This window comes from Salvelinus alpinus, chromosome 6 (genome assembly GCF_045679555.1).
Source record: "Salvelinus alpinus chromosome 6, SLU_Salpinus.1, whole genome shotgun sequence".
NCBI classification, from domain to species: domain Eukaryota; kingdom Metazoa; phylum Chordata; class Actinopteri; order Salmoniformes; family Salmonidae; genus Salvelinus; species Salvelinus alpinus.
In genome coordinates, this window is record NC_092091.1 from 51,966,472 (window position 1) to 51,990,101 (window position 23,630).

Here is a 23,630-nt window from a genome sequence, read left to right on the forward strand (position 1 = left end):
AGCCCTCAAACTTCTTGATGTAGAGGTGAGCCAGTCATCCAATCACATCGACTCCTCACAGGTAGACTTGGGCTTTGTTACTTGAAGAATTGTGAGTGACTTGCCCGCAGGGAATTTTTTTTGCCAGAGAACATTGATGGACTTCAAAATCGCTTGCAAGAAGTATATGGTCACAACTGTTAACAAACTCATTGAGAAATCCCCATTGAAGTACACTCTGGTCTCGCATTTTTCTTTGATCCAAGGGAAATGGCAGGCACAAATGGAAAGATGCTGTCTACAGCAAAATCGAAGATGGCCCTGACCTACCTTGTAAATGGTCAACGGGAGGAAGAAGATTGTGATAACATCATTTGACAATACTCACATTTTATTGATGACATTGTCCAGGCCCAAAACTCAGAGTTTGTAAACTTTGATCCTGTCCAAGACAGCGTGGACACATTTACATGAGTACATGTCAAAGGACAAAGAGTTCAGAAATCCTTGGAAACTTTCCTGCCAACTCCTCTTACTGTCACACGGTCAAGCCTCAGTAGAGCACGTATTCTCCATCAATCGGCAGATTGAAGTGGAGAACTTGAAGATTCATACGTAGCACAGAGATGTATAGTTGACCACATAAGAGCTGTGGGTGGCATACATTTACATTTAAGTCATTTAGCAGACGCTCTTATCCAGAGCGACTTACAAATTGGTGCATTCACCTTATGATATCCAGTGGAACAACCACTTTACAATAGTGCATCTAACTCTTTTAAGGGGGGGGGTTAGAAGGATTACTTTATCCTATCCTAGGTATTCCTTAAAGAGGTGGGGTTTCAGGTGTCTCCGGAAGGTGGTGATTGACTCCGCATAATACATACATAATGTGTGCATTGACAGATCGCTGCTGATGTCAGTGGCATCTGCAAGGCAGAGGTATGTGACGCATCAAGAAGAACAGACAGAAGAATGGATGAGCAAAAAACAGAAAAGACCTTATAGATTAACTTAAAGGGAAGAAAAAGACTGACAGTTGACATAAATGCTCGTGAGACCTCGGCAGACAAATTTGCACTTAAAGCGGAGAGCACAGGCAACCTCACTCTTATTACCAAGTTCAATAGCCTGAGAAGGGGTGCTAAAGATAAGAGCTCAAATAGCTGAAATAGAAACACTACTCAACAAAAAAGTGAATGACCTAAAAGTGAATGATCATGTTTTTGCTCTGCGACATGTTTCGTGTTGTTAAGCTGGTGCTAATGAAATAAACGAGGAGTTACTTAGCTCTTCAACTCGTAAATAAGTCTTGTCTTTATCGCTCATCTTACACAATATATTGTTTTGCTGTAACACAGCACAATTTGAGATGTGTTCACACATTCAAGCGCCTCTCTTTTTAATTGTCTGTGAGCTTCTGTAAAGCCTGCTAGTTCTCATTATAATAATTCTCAGTGTTGTAACTGTAATTAACCTTGATTCATGTCTCAAACTATGCCATGTTGGGTCCTTGAATTGGGCCTGGTAAGGCCTTAAAGTCCTTGAATTTGATGTTTAAGAAGGTGTGGGAACCCTGGTTGGTGTTTCCATTATTTTGGCAGTTAGCTGTACAGTGTGTCCTGCTTATAGAAGTTTAATATGTCCCACACAGTGATCTCATCATGCAGGCAAGTTGCCTTTTTTACAGTATGTCTGATCTGCTTGCACAAGATGACAATGTGTGTTCCTGTCATGTGTACAGTTCCTGGTGTGTAAGCGCAAGTTGGAGAGCAAGAAGGAGGCCCTCCTGATTCTGTCCAAGGAGCTGGATACCTGTCAACAGGAGAGAGACCAATACCAGCTGATGGCCAACCAGCTCCGAGAACGCCACCAGGGACTCAAGAAGAAGTACAGGGAACTCATAGTGAGTCTACACCCTCGGAATAGGGTGATTTTGGATCAGTTATATTTTCAGAATTAGGGGAGGGGAATCTGATCCTAGATCTGTACCTAGGGGGAAACTTCACCCCGGAGCCACTACTTCACACTACTACTCCACAACTGCTCCTCACATTGCTACAATACCTTACTACTGCCAATCTCACACACACTGAATTACTACACAAGAGGGACATTAAATGCCTCATTCAATCAAAAGTTGTATTACCGAGTTTTAATAATTCAAAGTGACACTTCCGGTATCACAAGAAATATGAAGATCAAGTTTGATTTGTTGCATGCTTCGTAAACAACAGGTGTAGACTCAGTGGCATGCTTACTTATGGGCCCTTCCAACAATGCAGAGAGGAAAAAGATAAATAATAGAAAAATAATAACACAAGGGATAAATACACAATGAGTGTATTGATAACTTGGCTATATACACAGGGTACCAGTACTGAGTCGATGTACAGGGCTACGAGGTAATTGATGTAGATATGTACATATAGGTAGGGATAAAATTACTAGTCAACAGGATATACACTGCTCAAAAAAATAAAGGGAACACTTAAACAACACAATGTAACTCCAAGTCAATCACACTTCTGTGAAATCAAACTGTCCACTTAGGAAGCAACACTAATTGACAATAAATTTCACATGCTGTTGTGCAAATGGAATAGACAAAAGGTGGAAATTATAGGCAATTAGCAAGACACCCCCAATAAAGGAGTGGTTCTGCAGGTGGTGACCACAGACCACTTCTCAGTTCCTATGCTTCCTGGCTGATGTTTTGGTCACTTTTGAATGCTGGCGGTGCTTTCACTCTAGTGGTAGCATGAGACGGAGTCTACAACCGACACAAGTGGCTCAGGTAGTGCAGCTCATCCAGGATGGCACATCAATGCGAGCTGTGGCAAGAAGGTTTGCTGTGTCTGTCAGCGTAGTGTCCATAGCATGGAGGCGCTACCAGGAGACAGGCCAGTACATCAGGAGACGTGGAGGAGGCCGTAGGAGTGCAACAACCCAGCAGCAGGACCGCTACCTCCGCCTTTGTGCAAGGAGGAGCACTGCCAGAGCCCTGCAAAATGACCTCCAGCAGGCCACAAATGCACTCTGGAGTAGGTTTTTTCGTCAAGAATCTTTCTGTAATTTTCTCCGTTCATCTTTCCCTCGATCCTGACTAGTCTCCCACTTAAAAACATAATGATGCTGCCGTAGGGATGGTAGGGATGGTATTGGCCAGGTGATGAGTGGAGCCTGGTTTCCTCCAGATGTGACGCTTGGCAATCTTGTGTCTCATGGTCTGAGAATCCTTTAGGTGCCTTTTGGCGAACTCCAAGCGTGCTGTCATGTGCCTTTTACTGAGGAGTGGCTTCCGTCTGGCCACTACAATAAAGGCCTGATTTGCGGAGTGCTGTAGAAATGGTTGTCTTTCTGGAAGGTTCTCCCATCTCCACAGAGGAACTTTGGACCATCAGATTCTTGGTCACCTCCCTGACCAAGGCCCTTATCCCCCGATTGCTCAGTTTGGCTGGGCAGTCTAGGAAGAGTCTTATGGGTTTTTAACTTATTTCATTTAAGAGTGATTGAGGCCGCTGTTCTTTTTTTACATTTCATTTTTTAATTAACATTTATTTAACTAGGCTAGTCTGTAAATAATAATTTGTTCTTAACTATGACTGCCTACCCCAGCTAAACCCTAACGACACTGGCCCAATTGTGCGCCATCCTATGGGACTCCCAATTCACGGTCGGTTTTGATACAGCCTGGAGTCGAACCAGGGTCTGTAGTGACTCTTTTAGCACTGAGATGCAGTTCCTTAGACCGCTGCGCCACTCTTGGATCTTCAATGCTGAAGAATATTTTTGGTACCCTTCCCCAGATTTGTGCCTCGACACAATCTTGTCTCAGAGCTCTAAGGACAATTCCTTTCGATCTCATGGTTTGGTTTTTGCTCTGTCTGTGGAACCTTATATAGACAGGTGTGTGCCCTTCCAAATCATGTCCAATCATTTGGATTTACCACAGTTGGACTCCCATTAAGTTGAAACATCTGAAGGATGACCAATGGAAACAGGATGCACCTGAGCAAAATTTAGTCTGTAGCAAAGGGTCTGAATACTTATGTAAATAAGGTATTTCTGTTTAATACTGTCACGACTCCTACCGAAGGTGGCTCCCCTTCCTGTTTGGGTGGCGCTCGGCGGTCGTCGTCACCGGCCTACTAGCTGCCACTGACTTTTTCCTCCCCCTCCTTATTTGTTTATTGGTTACACCTGTTTTTAGTTAGGGTGATTAGTAGGGCTTTATTACCCAGCAGGCCCGCCTGTTGGGTGTGCGGGATTGTTTTGTTTACTGTTTGTACATGCGTGTATGTCACGGTTCGTGGTAGTTGTATTTTCGGAACTATTTTGTTCCCCTTGTGTGTTGGGGCATTTGGTTGGAGTGGCGTCGTGTTTCACCTTTGTGGTGATTAAAAGTTACGCTACTCTGAAGTCTGACTCTTTCCTCCACTACACCCCGGGCATTACAAATACATTTCCCCCCCAAAAAATAAGAAAACTGTATTCGCTTTGTTATTATGGGGCATTGTGTGTAGATTGAGGGAAAACAATGATTTAATACATTTTAGAACAATGCTGTAATGTAACGAAATGTGGAATAAAGAAAGGGATCTGAATACTTTCCGAATGCACTGTATAGTACTTTATTTCTTTACATTTCATAATTTAATAACTATAGTCATATCAATCATACAATTTTACCTTGACTTAAGCTAAGTGATCTGTCCTCACTATCTTTTTTTTAAATTTTCTACATTCTAGGATGGAGACTCCAGTCTACCACCTGAAAAAAGAAATCAAGTAAGTCGACATCAATAGACGCCATGGCGTCAAAATATTTAAATGTTCTTACTAATTGTAGTAACGTGGCAGTCTAAATGTGTCGACTGAAAAGTAAATGATCAACCGTGTCAAATTGGATGACCAAGGTAATGGTTTGCATTATGACTGTACTCTACTGACATAACACCCTTGGCCAGCAACTTCCCTATGTCAAGGACGTTATAGTATGCTAGACTACACAGCAAATTTGCGGTGTGTTAAAATCTCTGATGAGGTAAGTGTTGTCATTGTAATATCTGAATATTGATTCTAGTGGGGTTAACAGTGGGATCGAAATTGACGCCATATGCGGTGAGTAAATTAAGTGTTATTTGAATCACAGTGGAATCAACGCCAGTTGGTGTTACTCGACTGTGTTGCTTTAATTTCCATTAACTCTGAGTGAAAAAGACATGGGAGGGGCCTCATCATATTTCCCAGCATTCTTTGTTGCAGGTTGCTTTTTAGAATAGTTTATTTTAATATGTATGTTACTGAATTAATTAATTGATCTTATGCTACACAAAGATTAATAAAAATTGGAGTAGTTTTAAAATGTATATGTTAAGTGGTTGGACTTATTTCACCCGTTATTGAGATGGTTGTTCCAGTTTAGGTAGTCTTATTTATCAATCTCCCTACCTTGGCAGGTATTCTATCTACAGATGCGGGTGATTAAAAGTTCCAACTGTTGTATATCCTAAATGGATTCCAATAGGAATTATATAACACTTTGCAAGCCAGCAGAATATTACTTGCCGATGTAGCCTGCAAACCAGGAGTTTCAGACCACTGTGTTAGGGTAAAACTAGGCTGTCAAAGTCTGGTGTTAGGTTCTTATTTTTCTGAGTAAATAACTCAAGAATACTAGAGAAGCTTTAACCAAGTTTAATCATTCCCAAAGGTTCTGTACAGCTGAAATCAGACAGCAAACATTTCAGACATCAGAGTTTATATACATCCAAACTTAAGACACTCCTCCTCCTTACAGTTTATGGCTCCACAGGAAAGAAGGTAACCAGATACTAACCCTGATTACTCCCTTAAGGGGAGCTGACCTCACCTCCTGATCCACAGATATCCATCTGTCTTCCCTATATCAACACATCGCTCTCCTCTCCTCCATCAAACACATTCCAAAGCCTTCTGTCTTTCTTCAGAGAACCATTAACTTCTAACATAGTCTCTTTCATTTCCTATCATTCATTTACTACCTCAATGATCAAAGTTTAGCCAATTCCAACAATGGTATTGTCAAAAAAAAATTGTGTTCTCATAAATAATTAAATTTTTATTATAAAATATGACCTTACACACTAACTTAGTGAAGGCTACAGGACTGAAAACCATCGAATGCAACAATCATGTCTCTGTCACTAGGAAAGACCGTCATGGGTGCAACAGGTACCTCTAAAATTCACTCGAAAGGCACTCTGAGAAATAAATATGCAAAAGGATTTAGTGTTAACACCCAAAAAACAGTTACTGTAAGACCACAGGTGTTAATTCCATTAGACTAAGAAAATGTAACAGCGTCAGCTCTAATAAAGTGTACATTTATCAACAATATTCTGATGGTTCACATACACATTAAGAAAGTGTTACATTTAACATTGTTGGTGTTAAAATTCTGATCTCAAATTTGCTGTGTAGATGTGAAAGAACAGTACCGTGCTTCTACACCTGCATTGCTTGCTGTTTGGGGTTTTAGGCTGGGTTTCTGTACAGCACTTTGTGACATCAGCTGATATAAAAAGGGCTATATAAATACATTTGATTTGATATCATGTACAGTTGAAGTCGGAAGTTTACATACACTTAGGTTGGAGTCCATTAAAACTTGTTTTTTCAACCACTCCACAAATGTATTGTTAACAAACTATAGTTTTAGCAAGTCGGTTAGGACATTTACTTTGTGCATGACACAAGTAATTTTTCCAACAATTGTTTACAGACTTATAATTCACTGTATCACAATTCTAGTGAGTCAGAAGTTTACATACACTAAGTTGACTGTGCCTTTCAACAGCTTGGAAAGTTCCAGAAAATGATGTCATGGCTTTAAAAGCTTCTGATAGGCTAATTGACATCATTTGAGTCAATTGGAGGTGTACCTGTGGATGTATTTCAAGGCCTACCTTCAAACTCAGTGCCTCTGCTTGACATCATGGGAAAATCAAAAGAAATCAGCCAAGACCTCAGAAAGAAAATGGTAGACCTCCACAAGTCCGGTTCATCCTCGGGAACAATTTCCAAACTACTGAAGGTACCACATTCATCTGTACAAATAATAGTACGCAAGTATGAACACCATGGGACCACACAGCCGTCAAACCGCTCAGGAAGAAGACGCATTCTGTCTCTTAGAGATAACGTACTTTGGTGCGAAAAGTGCAAATCAATCCCAGAACAACAGCAAAGGACCTTGTGAAGATGCTGAAGGAAACCGGTACAAAAGTACCGACATAAATTGAAAGGCTGCTCAGCAAGGAAGAAGCCACTGCTCCAAAACCGCCATAAATCCAGACTACAGTTTGCAACTGCACATGGGGACATTTTGAGCTTTTTGGAGAAATGTCCTCTGGTCTGATGAAACAAAAATAGAACTGTTTGGCCATAATGCCCATCATTATGTTTGGAGGAAAAAGGGGGATGCTTGCAAGCCGAAGAACACCATCCCAACCGTGAAGCATGGTGGTGGCAGCATCATGTTGTGGGGGTGCTTTGCTGCAGGAGGGACTGGTGCACTTCACAAAATAGATAGCATCATGAGGTAGGAAAATTGTGGCTATATTGAAGCAACATCTCAAGACATCAGTCACGAAGTTAAAGCTTGATCGCAAATGGGTCTTCCAAATGGACAATGACACCAAGCATGCTTCCAAAGTTATGGCAAAATGGCTTAAGGACAGCAAAGTCAAAGTATTGGAGTGGCCATCACAAAGCCCTGACTTCAATCCCATAGAAAATTTGTGGGCAGAACTGAAACAGCGTGTGCGAGCAAGGAGGCCTACAAACCTGACTCAGTTACACCAGCTCTGTCAGGAGGAGTGGGCCAAAATTCACCCAACTTATTGTGGGAAGCTTGTGGAAGGCTACCTGAAACGTTTTACCCAAGTTAAACAATTGACAGGCAATGCTACCAAATACTAATTGAGTGTATATAAACGTCTGACCCACTGGGAATGGGATGAAAGAAATTAAAGCTGAAATAAATCATTCTCTACCATTATTCTGACATTTCACATTCTTAGGATCACCACTTTATTTTTACTGACCCAAGACAGGATTAAATGTCAGGAATTGTTTAAAACTGAGTTTAAATGTATTTGGCTAAGGTGTATGTAAACTTCCGACTTCAACTGTACATGTCATTCACTCTATCAGTTGAATTTGGCCCAGCTGTTGAGAGACTCCAGAGAAAGGAGTAAGCAGCTGTCTGAAGAGGTGAAGGAGCTGAGTCAACGACTGGCTGAGGCCCAGGGGGATAACAAGGTATGATATCCTTAAGGGATGGGGTCAATTCTATTTCAATTCAGGAAGTAAACTGAAATTCAAATTTTCATCATTTTAACATTTTTTTTCAGTTTACTTCCTGACAGTGCAGCAATGGTTTACGCACATTTGAAATCAAACAGTGGAGTTACTGTCGGTTGCATTCCAAATTGAAATGGAATTGACTCTGTCCTCCCCCTACCCTCCCACAGCTCCTGCGGATGACCATAGCCAGACAGAGGTTGGGGGATGAAGAGGTGGGGGCAAGGCACTTCCAGGCCTATGAGCGGGAGGACCTGGTCCAGCAGTTGGAGACGGCACGAGAGCAGGTGAGGAATGGAAAGGTTGTGCCATAATTTGTGTAACTGTTGGTACCTGAACCCCGGTCTCCCACTCAGGAAACCACCACCTTTAACATTAGACCAAGAGGAAATTCCAGGGCAGGGCTACCTCATTGCAAAAGTGTGAGTCTGATTCACCTCTGCTACATTTGGTTGAGTGGTAATGCGACTAATTGCGTTGGACCACATGTCACTCTAGAGACCAGGGTTCAATTCCCCGGTCTGGCACTTCTGAACTGTTTCCACCCTCATCTGTCTCTCCTTTTTACTGTCTTAAATACATTTTAAAATTCTGAACAAGACTGCATTCTCCTTTTTTTTTTTTTTTTTTTTTTATAAATCAAAGTTGTAGAATAAGTTGTCCTGCAAAGAGGGTATGGTGGTGGGTTAAAAGAAGGCAAGCAAGTGTGAGGAACATACATTGGGTGATTTTGGAAACCACACCAATGGCAGAATGAAGTTGTACAGATGGTTTTAATATTTTCATATAGCAAGATAAGAGATCAATTGTCACAATACCATATTCCCAACCAACCATAATTCAGCCTATGTTGCCCACTCATTACGCAAGGCAGTGTTGGAGGTTTGTCACAATCTGTAATATTATAGGTATTTACAGTGGGGCAAAAAAGTATTTAGTCAGCCACCAATTTTGCAAGTTCTCCCACTTAAAAAGATGAGAGAGGCCTCATCATAGGTACACTTCAACTATGACAGACAAAATGAGGGAAAAAATCCAGAAAATCACATTGTAGGATTTTTAATGAATTTATTTGTAAATTATGGTGGAAAATAAGTATTTGGTCAATAACAAAAGTTTATCTCAATACTTTGTTATATACCCTTTGTTGGCAATGACAGAGGTCAAACGTTTTCTGTAAGTCTTCACAAGGTTTTCACACACTGTTGCTGGTATTTTGGCCCATTCCTCCATGCAGATCTCCTCTAGAGCAGTGATGTTTTGGGGCTGTTGCTGGGCAACACGGACTTAACTCCCTCCAAAGATTTTCTATGGGGTTGAGATCTGGAGACTGGCTAGGCCACTCCAGGACCTTGAAATGCTTCTTACGAAGCCACTCCTTCGTTACCTGGGCGGTGTGTTTGGGATCATTGTCATGCTGAAAGACCCAGCCACGTTTCATCTTCAATGCCCTTGCTGATGGAAGGAGGTTTTCACTCAAAATCTCACGATACATGGCCCCATTCATTCTGTCCTTTACACGGATCAGTCGTCCTGGTCCCTTTGCAGAAAAACAGCCCCAAAGCATGATGTTTCCACCCCCATGCTTCACAGTAGGTATGGTGTTCTTTGGATGCAACTCAGCATTCTTTGTCCTCCAAACACGACGAGTTGAGTTTTTACCAAAAAGATCTATTTTGGTTTCATCTGACCATATGACATTCTCCCAATCTTCTTCTGGATCATCCAAATGCTCTCTAGCAAACTTCAGACGGGCCTGGACATGTACTGGCTTAAGCAGGGGGACACGTCTGGCACTGCAGGATTTGAGTCCCTGGCGGCGTAGTGTGTTACTGATGGTAGGCTTTGTTACTTTGGTCCCAGCTCTCTGCAGGTCATTCACTAGGTCCCCCCGTGTGGTTCTGGGATTTTTGCTCACCGTTCTTGTGATCATTTTGACCCCACGGGGTGAGATCTTGCGTGGAGCCCCAGATCGAGGGAGATTATCAGTGGTCTTGTATGTCTTCCATTTCCTAATAATTGCTCCCACAGTTGATTTCTTCAAACCAAGCTGCTTACCTATTGCAGATTCAGTCTTCCCAGCCTGGTGCAGGTCTACAATTTTGTTTCTGGTGTCCTTTGACAGCTCTTTGGTCTTGGCCATAGTGGAGTTTGGAGTGTGACTGTTTGAGGTTGTGGACAGGTGTCTTTTATACTGATAACAAGTTCAAACAGGTGCCATTAATACAGGTAACGAGTGGAGGACAGAGGAGCCTCTTAAAGAAGAAGTTACAGGTCTGTGAGAGCCAGAAATCTTGTTTGTAGGTGACCAAATACTTATTTTCCACCATAATTTGCAAATAAATTCATTAAAAATCCTACAATGTGATTTTCTGGATTTCTTTTTCTCATTTTGTCTGTCATAGTTGAAGTGTACCTATGATGAAAATTACAGGCCTCATCTTTTTAAGTGGGAGAACTTGCACAATTGGTGGCTGACTAAATACTTTTTTGCCCCACTGTATAAGGCATCTCTTACAATGTTTGAAATGCCATAAAAAGTTTCAAATCGTACATGTTGTGTTTTTTTTGTTTGTCCTAGAATGAGGAGCTGGAGCACAGTGTGAAATCTCTGACGGACGAGCTGCAGGATGTGAGGGCAGAGCGTAACGTGTTCCAGGAAAAGGCCCAGCGGCTGAACCACGAGGTGAACCACATCTTGGGGGGACACGAGTGTCGGATTCTTGACGTAGATGCACTCTGCATGGAGAACAGGTGTGTTTGTGTGTGGGAGAACATAATGTATGTAATATCTGTAATGCCTTACTGAATGCAATAAGGATGTTCATGAACAACTTGCTTCACAATGTATGACTTTGGTCATTTGTTTTGGAATACTTTTTAAATAAACTGATGTTTTCTTTAAGATATTTACATGAGAGGTTCAAACAACTGCAGGAGGAGGTCACCATGCTCAAAATGAATGTCATGAAGTACAAGGTATTGTAAGCAACATATAAACAAGCCTTTAATGTTGTCTGAATAGTACTAATAATACTATAGAATAGAACAATCCTTAGAGATGATCACAAGTAATAACTACTCAAGGCCTTATTTAGTCAGAGCTGGTAACTGGGTTTCTGGGCTCATGTTCTAATGTCAATTAATGTCATCTTTAGTGACAGTTTTGTTGCCAAGATGGCACCCATAACAATTGTAGATCTCAAACCAAGTTTGACAAACTGTATGATATTCTGTATGTTTTTTTTTTATTTGGTAATATTCTGTATGTTTTTTTTTTCTTCTACCGTTTGTATGGTTCACAACCCTCTACTACTACACATGCTCAATCATGTTAGTGAACAGGGGTATACAATATATCATATGAATATTTTACTGGTTTTCAGAGTGCTCTGGAGAGCAGGAAGAACTCCAAGACTTATGGCAAAGCTAACAGCAGTGCACTCACCGGGGTGCTCTCTGCCAAACAAGGTACTGCACAAACTGTTCCCCCACTCATCTTCTTTCTGTTAGTATTTTGTTCATAATGCAAATCAATCATTGTACTCTATCTTGAAAATGTACATACTTCCAGACTTGGAATTGGAAAACACATTTTTGGGGGATTGTATTAACAGTGGACTAATGAACAAAATAAAACATTTTATTTGTATGTAGTTTTTTTTAAATTCATAGTAGACCTATTGAGACCTAGTTCTCTTTTTCAAATGTGACCTGCAAACACAAATATACACACATACAGTACCAGTCAAAAGTTTGGACACCTACTCATTCAAGGGTTTTTATTTTTTACTATTTTCTACATTGTAGTATAATAGTGAAGGCATCAAAACTATGAAATAACAAATGGAATCATGTAGTAACTGGAAAAGTGTTAAACAAATAAAAATATATTGTATATTTGAGATTCTTCAAAGTAGCCACCCTTTGCCTTGATGACAGCTTTGCACACTCTTGGCATTCTCTAAACCAGCTTCGCCTGGAATGTTTTTCCAACAGCCTTGAAGGAGTTCCCACATGCTGAGCACTTGTTGGCTGCTTTTCCTTCACTCTGTGGTCCAACTCATCCCAAACCATCTCAATTGGGTTGAGGTCCGTTGATTGTGGAGGCCAGGTCATCTGATGCAGCACTCCATCACTCTCCTTCTTGGTCAAATAGCCCTTACACAGCCTGGAGGTGTGTTGGGTCATTGTCCTGTTGAAAAACAAAATATAGTCCTACTAAGCGCAAACCAGGTGGGATGGCGTATCGCTGCAGAATCCTGTGGTTGCCATGCTTGTTAAGTGTGCCTTGAATTCTAAATAAATCACAGACTGTGTCACCAGCAAGGACCCCCAGCAATTTGACCATGAAGGCCTGGTTCACGCAGTCTCCTCTGAACAGTTGATGTTGAAATGTGTCTGTTACTTGAACTTTGTGAAGCATTTATTTGGGCTGCAATTTCTGAGGCTGTTAATTCTAATGAACTTATCCTCTGCAGAAGAGGTAACTCTGGGTCTTCCTTACCTTTGGTGGTCCTCATGGGAGCCGGTTTCATCATAGCGCTTGATGGTTTTTGCGACTGCACTTGAAGAAACTTTCAAAGTTCTTGAAATTTTCCAGATTGAATGAGCTGTTCTTGCTATAATATGAATTTGGTCTTCTACCAAATAGGGCTATCTTCTGTATACCACCCCTACCTTGTTACAACAGAACTGATTGGCTCAAACGCATTAAGAAGAAAATAAATTCTACAAATTAACTTTTAACAAGGTCCACCTGTTAATTGAAATGCATTCCAGGTGACTACCTCAAGAAGCTGGTTAAGAGAATGCCACGAGTGTGCAAAGCTGTCATCAAGGCAAAGGGTGGCTACTTTTGAAGAATCTCAAATATAAAATATATTTTGATTTAACACTTTTTTGTTTACTTGATTCCATATTTGTTATTTCATAGTTTTGATGTCTAACCTATTCTACAATATAGAAAATTAATTGTAAAAATAATGAGTAGATGTCCAAACTTTTGACTGGTACTATACATTACATTAAAATACAAAAACACACTCATGGGAAGCATCACAAGTAAACATCACAAATCACCCAGAAAAAGTTACATTCCTCCACAAATAATTCCCCAATCAATACTCTAAACTTCACGAACAGAACCTTAAGATGAAATATATTTAGAATTTTGTTACAGCAATACACTGCATTAAAACTAAAAGCAGATTTACCTAGCTTGGTGGAGACCCTAGGAACCTAGAGTTAACCAATCCTGTGAACGGGTTAGGCAACTCAGGTGTCTATATACTTGAAACGCAAAGTGAGATAAGATGGAGGTTTTTGAAGTATCCCATTTAAGAGTAGTAGCAGCTGCACTTTGATAAATATCAAAATATAAACGCAACATTTTAAGTGTTGGTTTCATGAGCTGAAATAAAAGATCCCAGACATTTTCCATACACACAAAAACCTATTTCTCTCAAATGTTGTGCACAAATTTGTTTACATCTGTGTTCGCGAGCATTTCAACTTTGCCAAGATAATCCATCCACTTGACAGGTGTGGCATATCAAGACGCTGATTAAACAGCGTGATCATTAAACAGGTGCATCTTGTGCTGTGGATAATAAAAGGCCAGTCTAAAATGTGCAGTTTGTCACAACACAATGCTACAGATGTCTTGAGCTTTGAGGGAGCATGCAATTGGCATGCTGACTGCAGGAATGTCCACCAGATCTGTTGCCAGAGAATTACATTTCTCTACCATAAGCTACCTCCAATGTTGTTTTAGAGAATCTGGCAGTACGTCCAATTGGCCTCACAACCACAGACCAGTATCCACACCAGCCCAGGATTTCCACAGCCGGCTTCTTCACCTGCGGGATAGTCTGAGAACAGCTGATGAAACTGTGGGTTTGCACAACTGAAGAATTTCTGCACAAACCGTCTCAGGGAAGCTCATCTGCGTGCTCATCGTCCTCATTAGGGTCTTGACCTGACTGCAGTTTTATGTCGTTACCGACTTCAATGGGCAAATGCTCCCCTTCAATGGCCACTGGCACGCTGGAGAGTGTGCTCTTCATGGATGAATCCCGGTTTCAACTGACCCTGGCAGATGGCATTGTGTGGGTGAGCGGTTTGCTGACATAAACATTGCGAACAGAGTGCCCCATGGTGGCGGTAGGGTTATGGTATGGGCAGGCATAAGCTACGTACAACAACCACAATTGCATTTTATTGATGGCAATTTGAATGCACAGATACCGTGACGAGATCCTGAGACCCATTGTCGTGCCATTCATCCGCTGCCATCACCTCATGTTTCAGCATGATGATGCTCTCCCCCGTGTAGCAAGGAACTGTACACATTTCCTGGAAGTTGAAAATATCTGTCCTTCCATGGCCTGCATACTCACCAGATATGTCACCCATTGAGCATGTTTGAGCATGCTCTGGATCGACATGTTCCAGTTTCCACCAATATCCAGCGATATCCACTTTTCACAGCCATTGAAGAGGAGTGGGTCAACATTCCAAAAGCCACAATCAACAGCCTGATCAACTCTGATGGAGATGTGTTGCGCTGCATGAGGCAAATGGTAGCCACACAAGATACTGACTTTTTGTGATCCACGCACCTAAGGTATCTGTGACCAATAGATGCATGCCTGTCTTCCCAGTCATGTGAAATCCATAGATTAGGGCCTAATAATTTATTTAAATTTTCTGTAATTCAGTAAAATCTTTGTAGTTGAGTTAATATTCAGTGTAATATCACCATAATCAAGAACAGATAAAAAGGTTGACTGAATAATCTGCTTAATGAGCTCATCGATATGTTAAAAAAATAAACGTAAAATCCATATCAATCCAAGTGCCTAAGTACTTACAGTTGAAGTCGGAAGTTTACATACACTTAGGTTGGAGTCATTCACTCGTTTTTCAACCACTCCACAAACTATAGTTTTGGCAAGACGGTTAGGACATCTATTTTGTGCACGACACAAGTAATTTTTCCAACAATTGTTTACAGACATAATTTCACTTATAATTCACTGTATCCCAATTCCAGTGGGTCGGATGTTTACATACACTAAGTTGACTGTGCCTTTTGAACAGCTTGGAAAATTCCTGAAAATTATGGCATGGCTTTAGATGCTTCTGATAGGCTAATTGACATCATTTGAGTCAATTGGAGGTGTACCTGTGGATGTATTTCAAGGCGTACCGTCAAACTCAGTGCCTCTTTGCTTGACATCATGGGAAAATCAAAAGAAATCAGCCAAGACCTCAGAAAAAAATGGTAGACCTCCGCAAGTCTGGTTCATCCTTGGGAGTAATTTCCAAACTCCTGAAGGTACCACGTTCATCTGTACAAACAATAGTACTCAAGAATAAACACCATGGTACCACGCAGCCGTCATACCGCTCAGGAAGAAGATGCGTTCTGTCTCCTAGAGATGAATGTACTTTGGTGCGAAATGTGCAAATCAATCCCAGAACAACAGCAAAGGACCTTGTGAAGATGCTGGAGGAAACGGGTACAAAAGTATCTATATCCACAGTAAAACGAGTCCTATATCGACATAACCTGAAAGGCCGCTCAGCAAGGAAGAAGCCACTGCTCCAAAACCGCCATAAAAAAGCCAGATTGCGGTTTGCAACTGCACATGGGGACAAAGATCGTACTTTTTTAGGAAATGTCCTCTGGTCTGATGAAACAAGAATAGAACTGTTTGGCCATAATGACCATTGTTATGTTTGGAGGAAAAGGGGGGATGCTTGCAAGCCAAAGAACACCATCCCAACTGTGAAGCACAGGGGTGGCAGAATCATGTTGTGGGGGTGCTTTTCTGCAGGAGGGACTGGTGCACTTCAAAATAGATGGCATCATGAAGATGGATAATTATGTGGATATATTGAAGCAGCATCTCAAGACATCAGTCAGGAACTTAAAGCTTGGTTGCAAATGGGTCTTCCAAATGGTCAAAAAAATAAAATAAGAAACAAGGTTTTGAAGTGTTTGTCCTATATCTAGGAGATATAAGAAAGCTCAGGAAATGTATTTATTTATTTTTACACATTTAACCCCTTTTTACAAAATGACCTTCATACTTCCATTTAATATTTTTAAACCAGTACCGGTTACCTTCAGACGAGTCCCGTGAACTTGTGTCATGAGTCTGCCTTGTCCATAAAGTGGTCATAACAGTTTTGGAGGTCAAACTGTTTGGACGCTACAGACGTTTTCTTGAAAAGACCGATTTTTGGGATGTCTCATGCTCTGCCACCTTTCACCACAGATGCGGAAGTGCGACATCAGTTTTCCAATGCAAAAAAACATCTATCTTAAGCTGACAGATATTGATAGGGATTTTTTTTATTATGTTACTTAGAGCGTCAATCAACTCTAGGGTGTTAAATGCATCAATGGTGGCATTTTTTCATACGGAGGCCAATCTGGGCCTAAGCCTGTGTTCCTGGCCTTGACCCAACCATCTTTTTTATGATTGACTTGTGATAATTCCGGAGTTTATCAGGCATTCGATTTACCTTTAACCCTTAGTTTTCTGGAGGGAGCATGATTATCCACAATGGTATTGAAGACATCGGCAAAAAGGCTAAAAGCTAAATCAGGTTCAGGGATAGTTGAAATGCAGTCAAGGTCACTAAAATAAAGATCATGTAAAAGAAGCCTATTCACTGAAGTTTTTAAAGTTCCTCTTTGTGATGACCCGAGGCTTAGATTTTTGTATTTTCACATCACTAACGCAAACAATTGGGCAATGGTCACACATATATTTGGCAAAAACACCAGTAGAAACATATTTCTCTGGTGTATTCGTTAGAATCAGAGTTGACTTTAAAGGATCTTTAGGGTTGGGCCGTATAGGCTTAGTCACCAGCTGTGTTAGGTTTAGATCATTACACATCGTTTAGATTGTCTGAAGCTTGCATTTCCCAATCATATTTTAGGTCACCCAACATCTTTTTCTGATTTCTTGTACATAATGACACACTTTAGCTCTTCAGATATATCCAGTGGATTTGAATCAATATTTTGTATTCAAGATGTTATATACGTCAACTTACAATCTTTTCCATCATACCAACCTTAGAGGAAAAATAAGTAAACTGACTGAAATATTGTTTTGTTGTCTGCACGTCCCAAATATCTCTTTACATTACATTTCTATGTATTCCAATACATAGAAATGTAAAGAGATATTTGGGACATGCATTTTAAAAGCAGGCTGTCGTTTCTGTTGCCTGTATTTCATTTTTGGTAACACTTTACTTGACACCCAGAATCATAACACGTGGTCATAACCTGTCATAATATGGTCATTTCACTGTCATAACACATATTTAGACCTGTTGTGATATATATTGTGTTATTTTATGGCTAATTATGAGACCTACCAAACCTACCACACAAGGAAAAACATTCCATTACACCATAGTCTACTTGTCAACAGTATGTTTATGTTATATACAGTGGCGATTTTAGCATGTAAATCTTTTTTTATTAATTGAATATCCAAAACATACAATATACTTGCAGTGAAGCCGCTCAACAACTAAGCCACACCAGTCATCCAACAGACTCCCATTCAGAGCGACACACACAAGCATCCAGGGTCAACGCCCTGCTCAAGGGCACGTCGACAGATCTCCCACAAGGCCCAAAAAAACGGGGACGCGAACCCTCCAAGACCCCCCCCCCCCCCACAGTTCCCCATAGCAGTCCCTCAAACATGAGACCCCTCCCACAGTCACTCCCCCCCCAAGGAAAGAAAAAAATAATAATAAAAAAATAAAATGTATTCCATTCCCCACGCCCCAAGAAAATTAACTCATGACAAAAAAGAAAGACGCAAGAAAACAGAAAACAACTAAGGACAACTAAAATCATAACAGCAAGGCCAACTATATGTTTGAGTGCATGTCTGACACTATTTACATGTGTCTGTGTGTGTATTGGAATGAGAGTGTGTGTATATGCATGTGTACAAACACCTGCACGGTATCAGCCTCAGGCAAACCGGCATTAGCTGTAAAAACACTGCCCCTCAGTGTCATTCAAACTTACTTTTTATAATGTTTTTTTTTTTTTACTTTGACCATCATTCTATCTCCTGCCCAGCAACTCCACTCCCACTCGTCTACAATTCCATATCTCAACCCTCAGCTTCCCTCAGCCCATTCCACCCATCTCTGCTGGCCAGCCTTTTCGGATTTCTACGCAACATATATCTTTCAACTATGCTGTGATGTTTAACATACAATTTCAATCTATCGAATCCACAGATTGCGAGTTGAAGATAAATACTTTACTAAGAGTATTAGTAATTGACTGACCCGGTCTCTCCAGATCTCGTAACAGTGCTATTTCTAGGGTTAATTTTAGATAAATGTTATGCATTTTCAGCCATTTCTGAAACTGAGACCAGAAACGGGCTACCTGAGGGCAATACCAAAATAAATGGTCTATTGATTCTGTATCCTCACAACAAAATCTGCAGAGCTTCAATGATTTTATGCCCCAAATATTCAACATTTTGTTGGTGGCAAGAATTCTATATAATAATTGTCACGACTTGCGCCAAAGTCGGCTCCTCTCCTTGTTCGGGCGGCATTCGGCGATCGACGTCACCGGCTTTCTAGCCATTGCCTCCATTTGTTTTGTCTTGTTCCATACACACCTGGTTTTCATTCCCTAATCACACTGCATGTATTTCGTCCTCTGTTCCCCTCCATGTCTTTGTGTGAAATTGTATTTATGTTGTGTGTATTGTTACGCGCCATACTTTTTGTCTATGTTCTGTGTTTGGGCACATTTATGTACTTTTGTGCTTTCGTTGGACCCGGAATAAAAAGTGCGCCTCTTCACTACACTCTGCTTTCCTGCACCTGACTTCGCCTCCAGTACACACCCTTAACAATAATTTTAGTTGAAAAGCACGAAGTCTTGAATCTTGCGTCGTTTTATATATCAACTCATACCATGGAATCGGTACATCAACAGTCTCTTCCCAACTATTTTGCAATCTGTATGGCACAGTTGTCAACATACTGGTCCTTAAATGAAACTGGTATACTTTCCTATTTATGCTATTTTTATTCCTCCGCAAGTTTTGATCCTTTATATTGAGCAGACAGACCCAAACGAGGTCGAATCATGATGATGTCATTGATCTTCAGGTCGTAGCTCTAGAAAGAGGCCGGATTTACAATTTCAAATTGGATGACCGTTCAAAACTTATTTTCCCAGTCGGAGCTCGTTTATTCCCAACTTTCCACTTAACTTGACTTCAGTGAGTTCAAGACTTCATAGTTCCGAGTTAAGTTGTTTTAGCGCGGCATAAATCATGCGTCATTGACAGCATGTTGAATGTTTATCATTTTAAACTTGGAAAAGAGCCCCTTAATCCCAGATTTGGGACCACACAGCCACTGTTACTGATTCCTTCCAAACCATTGTTGAATTTGCCACTTACAACTTGTTGCGTAATGTTTATGGCTGATGAGCACCGATATGTTTTAACTATAATTTATTTTCAATATTTCTCTTCATATGACAAGGATTAAAAAGGATTTGCCAGTAGATTGTCGACATGATTCATGATGATGACTGCTAGCTAAGATTTTGAAAGTATGATGTTGACATGATCAGTCCAATCGAAGCTACTGTACATAAAACGTGATTTGACATCATTTTATCTGTGGCCAATGAACTTGAGCCTTCTTGGATGGGCACTTATAATGTAACTCTATGGCAGCACCCAAGGGGTTAGAGTTTTTTAGGTCTACCCTTAGACTTGGCTGTGATGTAGTGTCCCCATGAGTGACAGAACACTGCTGCAGAAGCAAAATTCAGAAGCAGGACAAGACACCCTCATTATGACTGACATAAGGGCATGTACTTGATAGGCCTATCTGGCTTATATGATTATGATGGGCATATTGCTTCTTCACAGTGTCAAATGTATTTTCTTAGTCCAAGTAAAGTGACACAGGATGGTAATAATGATTTATGACCGTGTCAAAGTGTATTTTCTACAAGTTATTTAAAATGTTATGGAAAAAACATGACTAAAGAATTCATTACAACAATAGAAAATGACTTTAAAAAACAAATTTTCAAACAAAAGGAAACTTCTTGGCAGGAAAAAAACTAATCTGGGTAAATGTGGGTTTTGATGTGTGTAGGTGTCATAACAGCCATAAAATAACACTGTCTCAACAGGTAAATATGGGTCATGACAATGTTATGACCATGTTACGACAAGCTGTCAGCTGTTACGACACGCTATGTCAGCTGTTATGACATGGTTAGGATCGTGTTATGACGCTGGGTGTCAAGTAAAGTGTTACCTAATTTTCCTCTAAAGCCAGTGGTGATGTAGATATCTCTGAACATTGTGTCAGTTCTCTGCACATTTCATTTTAGATAATGAATACATAATCAAAATGCTAACATCCCTCTGTATCCAGCTCACATGCTCTTGCACCATGCATTTACTTCCATATGTAATACGCATCAAAAGGCAAAGCTATCTAAGATGGAGACTCAACTTAAACCCCCCCAAAACATCTGCCTAGGCAAACATAATCACAGACTAAATCTAGTAGTCTTTTTTTCTGAACATCTTACCTATCTTAATGCGATTTGTGTGTGTTCAGTGCAGGAATTATTGCTTTCTGAGGACAACGGATGCAGTCTCCCCGTCACGTCTCAGTCCATCTCAGACCTCAAGTCCCTGGCCACAGCCCTACTGGAAACTATCCATGAGAAGAACCTGGTCATTCAGCACCAGCGCCAAACCAACAAGTAGGGAGCTCTTCTGCTCTGTAGAAATGTTTAAATTCCTTCTTAATCAGAATTTCTTCTGTTTTTCTAACTCTCATGACCAATTTCCTCTAGTTACTCTGTAAGTAGCCCTTATGCCGTGTACTCACTTATTGCATTTCTACCTGCAACGTTATGAACATCTCACCTCATTGAATACAGCCCCATGTTTGTTTGTAACTCTTCCTATGTTGTTTGTAACTCCTATGTAAACAGGATTCTGGGAAACCGAGTAGGGGAGCTTGAAAAGAAACTGAAGACTCTAGAGGTGTCGGGACTATGGAGCCTCCCAGGTCTCTGCCACACACTGTTTATTTTTTTGTTCCGAGGTCATTTTTATTATTTTAGAATTTATATCATGATGCATATTGCTCGCATTTGAATGCCCCTGCTGTATACATTTGTAAATGCTGTTTGAAAGTGGCATGAGCTAATATAGAGTATTATTGGCTGGTATGAGGCACCTTTAACTGGTGACTCATACTGATAGCTTTTGATCCTGTATGTGGTCACTGGACAGTATTATTGGTACCCAGTCACTATTGTCAAATTATGAATGATTTTGATTGATGTTCCATTTCTCCCACTGTACTGAGTTTCTTCTCTCTTTTCCTTCTGCTTTCTGGAGGCCTGACTTACAATGTGTCTCTGGGATTCTCTGGAAGTATGTTTCCACTGCTTTACTTTACTTCACTAATACTATACTATAGTGTACTACCATTTTTTTTTTTTTTAAGTTGCTGATGACTTGCTTTATCTCCATCCTGTCCCTGAAAATATCCATGGTACACTTTTTTTGCTATATTTATACTGAGCAATCCCCACTGCATGTATGTTTTGAGATTATTCTGTTTTTTACGGAGAAGAAAATACACTAATGCAACAAAACCATACTTATAAAACGTTTGAGTCACCGCAGAAATCCTGACCGGCCTTCAAAATAATAAGGCCGGTCAGGCAGAGAGAAAGTCATAATGCTGTCCCTGTGTTTCTTGTCTACAGTGTGAACCCAAAAATAAACCGAACTATATTTTTCTGAACATTCTTTCTCACTGGATGGGAAGAATGTCCTTTGCACTGATCCATGTAAACCCAGACTCGACTGAAGAGAGGTAGCCTGGTCCCAGATCTGTTTGAGCTGCATAGTCAACTCCTACGGTCATTTCTGCATTGGTGTGCTACACAGCACAAACTGATCTGGGACCAGTCCAGAAGAGAAGCCACTCTGAAGCCAGACTCTATATTTACCCTGTCCCTTCTACAGTATTATGTATCCAAAAATAAGGGATGCTCTGCCCAGTCACACAACACTGAGACGCCTTGGTTGTCAAAATAATCTATTAAGTGCATGCCAGTTCTTTGTATTGTAAATTCATTATAAGTAAAGATCTTGGCTTTTATGTGCAGGGTAGGTTGGGAGTATAATGTTTTTGTCAATACAGTTGTCGACGTGATCTAGTAGAAATATGTGACAATTGTTGCAACATGGTTATGTTAACACTGTACAGGTATTAGGACATGTTATTATATCAAAAGTGTAATATGGCCCTCCCGAGTGGCGCAGTGGTCTTAGGCACTGCATCGCAGTGCTAGTGACCGGGAGACCTGTGAGACGGCGCACAATTGGCTCAGCGTCGTCCGGGTTAGGGGAGGGTTTGGCCGGCCGGGATGTCCTTGTGCCATTGACTCATGTGCACGCTGACATGGTCGCCAGGAGTACAGTGTTTCCTCCGACACATTGGTGCGGCTGGCTTCCGGGTTAAGCAAGCAGTGTGTCAAGAAGCAGTGCAGCTTGGCGAGGTCGTGCTTCGGAGGACGCATGGCTCTCGACATTCGCCTCTCCTGTACTAGAGTTTTAGCAATGTGACAAGACTAACTACCAATTGGATATCACAAAAAAGGGGTCAAGAAATAGTGCTTGTAATATTATTTGGCATGTTTTGTGATAGGAGGGAGAGATGCCATCATCCTGAATGAAACTCTGCAGCCTATCTCCACTGTGACAAGCTCTGAGGAGAAGGAAGTACCATCCAATGAGCACGAAGTACCATCCAATGAGCACAAAGTACCCCCTACTGAGCACGAAGTACCCCCTACTGAGCACGAAGTACCCCCTACTGAGCACGAAGTACCCCCTACTGAGCACGAAGTACCCCCTACTGAGCACGAAGTAACCCCCAATGAGCAGGAAGTACCTCCCACTGACCACAAAGTACCCCCTACTGAGCAGGAAGTTCCTTCCACTGTGCAGTCTACCACAGGTAAATAAGAATATTCTACGTTCTATGTAATTCTGTGGGGCTAACTGTATAAATAGCAATTTTATGAAATATTTTACATTCCAATTCTCATGCATTCTATAGAGTAATGTATCTTTCACTGGCTCTTATGTACTATATCGTTAATTTGTATTACAGCAGATGACTACACCATTCTCATTGCTGCCAATTTGGTTTTGGGTGTT

General features: G+C 40.9%; 1 protein-coding gene across 6 annotated transcripts in view; it reads left to right on the top strand.

Moving 5' to 3' along the window:
* The window catches only part of LOC139578840 (coiled-coil domain-containing protein 149-like), a 37,062-nt gene that overhangs the window by 7,037 nt on the left and 6,395 nt on the right, over positions 1-23,630 (top strand). For 5 of the 6 annotated variants that reach the window (XM_071406922.1, XM_071406920.1, XM_071406924.1 and 2 more), the window contains 11 exons: positions 1,724-1,885; positions 4,732-4,770; positions 8,179-8,286; positions 8,499-8,615; positions 10,910-11,082; positions 11,235-11,307; positions 11,715-11,799; positions 21,001-21,148; positions 21,383-21,459; positions 21,795-21,830; positions 23,116-23,427. In XM_071406922.1, coding sequence (XP_071263023.1) covers positions 1,826-1,885; positions 4,732-4,770; positions 8,179-8,286; positions 8,499-8,615; positions 10,910-11,082; positions 11,235-11,307; positions 11,715-11,799; positions 21,001-21,148; positions 21,383-21,459; positions 21,795-21,830; positions 23,116-23,427 — 1,228 coding nt within the window. In that variant the 5' untranslated portion in view covers positions 1,724-1,825. The remainder of the gene's footprint in view (positions 1-1,723; positions 1,886-4,731; positions 4,771-8,178; positions 8,287-8,498; positions 8,616-10,909; positions 11,083-11,234; positions 11,308-11,714; positions 11,800-21,000; positions 21,149-21,382; positions 21,460-21,794; positions 21,831-23,115; positions 23,428-23,630) is intronic. The other variant, XM_071406921.1, reaches the window with a different exon arrangement.